This window comes from Thalia democratica, chromosome 5 (genome assembly GCF_965202585.1).
Source record: "Thalia democratica chromosome 5, ktThaDemo2.hap1.1, whole genome shotgun sequence".
NCBI classification, from domain to species: domain Eukaryota; kingdom Metazoa; phylum Chordata; class Thaliacea; order Salpida; family Salpidae; genus Thalia; species Thalia democratica.
Window position 1 is genome coordinate 67839141 of NC_139169.1, and position 1743 is coordinate 67840883.

Sequence of the window (1743 nt, forward strand, 5' to 3'; positions counted from 1 at the left end):
TAAAGAAGCAATGTTTGTATCGGCTTTTAAACTAAATAAACTTTTTCTACTAACAAACGTACCAAAACTAAGCAGAAAAATCGAAGATAGTTTAACTGTTCAAAACGTATCCACATACTGCCAGATGTCATACATTTACAATCTAAACGTTCTATTTAAAAAAACGTTCAGCTTCATTGAACGTTGTTTTGTAGTGGTTGCTGAAACTAAAAACTTTTTAGAAATAGAAGATATTTTGATTGCAAGAATAATGGGTAGTTCTGGGTTAAAAATTACTTCAGAGTTAGAAGTTTTCAATGCTATAGATAGCTGGACTAGCTACAATACACAAAAAAGGAGCAAGCATGCAAAACATCTTTTTTTAAAGGTTCGGTTTCATCTTTTGCCCGATCGCACATTGAAACACGTTATTGATAAATCTTCATACTTTTCTAAAACTAAAGAACATGGTGCACTGTTCAATGCAGTTATGGGTAACAAAGAGAATTTTCCAAAAAAGTTGCTAAACAACTGCTACACCCATAGATATTGCGACCAACATGATTTTGATATAGTTATTTGTGGAGTTTTAGATGAACATTTAAAAAACTCAAACAAAGTGTTTCACAAAACAATAGAAAATGTGAAATTTATTACTCCAAAGAAACAAAAAGCAAATTTTAACCGAGTGGTTTGTTTGAAAGGAGAAATTTATGCAATAGCAGCAGGTAACTACATGTTTAAGGAAGACAAAACTACCATTGAAAAATACATTGCAAAAACGAATACTTGGGAGAAAGTTTCACAAATAGACGACAACGGAGGACGAAGTTCATTTTGCTGCTGCGCTTTCATGAACGAAATATATATACTAGGCGGCTGTTACCGATGGTACGTGACTGACTCTTGCTTGAAGTTTGATGCAACAAGCCGCGCTTGGAAGGGAGTCACGGAGATGAGCGAAGCGCGCCAGCATGCGGCGTGCGCCGTTTTCCAAGGAAAAATCGTGGTTTGCGGCGGGGAAGATGAAGAAGATGAAAATTACTCGGAAACGGTTGAGTCGTATGACGTCATCACCGACACTTGGTCGCCGATGCCCAGCATGATGGAAAGCAAAAGCAGGCACAGCGCAGTTGCGGTGAGAAGCAAGTATTACGTCATCTGCGAAACGATTTTTGCGAGGTCTTTGACAGCGTTTGTAACAAGTTTGTTGCCTTAAAAGAACCGAATCTAAAGTTTAGACGAATGAGTAGAGCTGTTTCATTTGGCAGTAAAATTTTTGTGTTTCGTTTTACTCAACCTAGTTTGGTTGTTTATGATGTTGATAAAGACGAGTGGTCGGAGGAACTGTGTGAAATTACCAAAAATGTTCAATGCTTTTCCTGTACAGTTGTACCATTTTGTTAATAAATTTGAAGTATTTATTGACTAGCTAAGTGCCAAATAATTGTATAAATGATTTTTAGTGGCGTATTAAGGCTTTTTTCAGTGACGAAGATTTTTATTATCAAATAATTACTTTCTATAGTAATTTTTATCAAAATACTTTTAGGAATAATGTATTTGTCTATTAAAATGCTAAGAAGTTAGTTTAGTTATTACAAATAGGCTTTTACAATATAATTTCTTAAAATTAAATATGTATTATTGTTTTAAGAAATTGTTTTCTTATTAATTTTTCAAATACTGTTTAATCTTGTTGAAAGTTATATTATTCTATCATATCATAACACAATTTATGATTAAAAGTTTCTCTCTAAATGA

General features: G+C 33.7%; 1 protein-coding gene across 1 annotated transcript; it reads left to right on the plus strand.

The window, feature by feature from the left end:
* The first annotated feature begins 250 nt into the window (after positions 1 to 250).
* LOC145836791 (kelch-like protein 40) lies at positions 251 to 1198 on the plus strand. The gene has a single exon (XM_082944564.1). The coding sequence runs from the start codon at positions 251 to 253 to the stop codon at positions 1196 to 1198; it is 948 nt and encodes a 315-aa protein (XP_082800690.1).
* Positions 1199 to 1743: the final 545 nt, after the last annotated feature.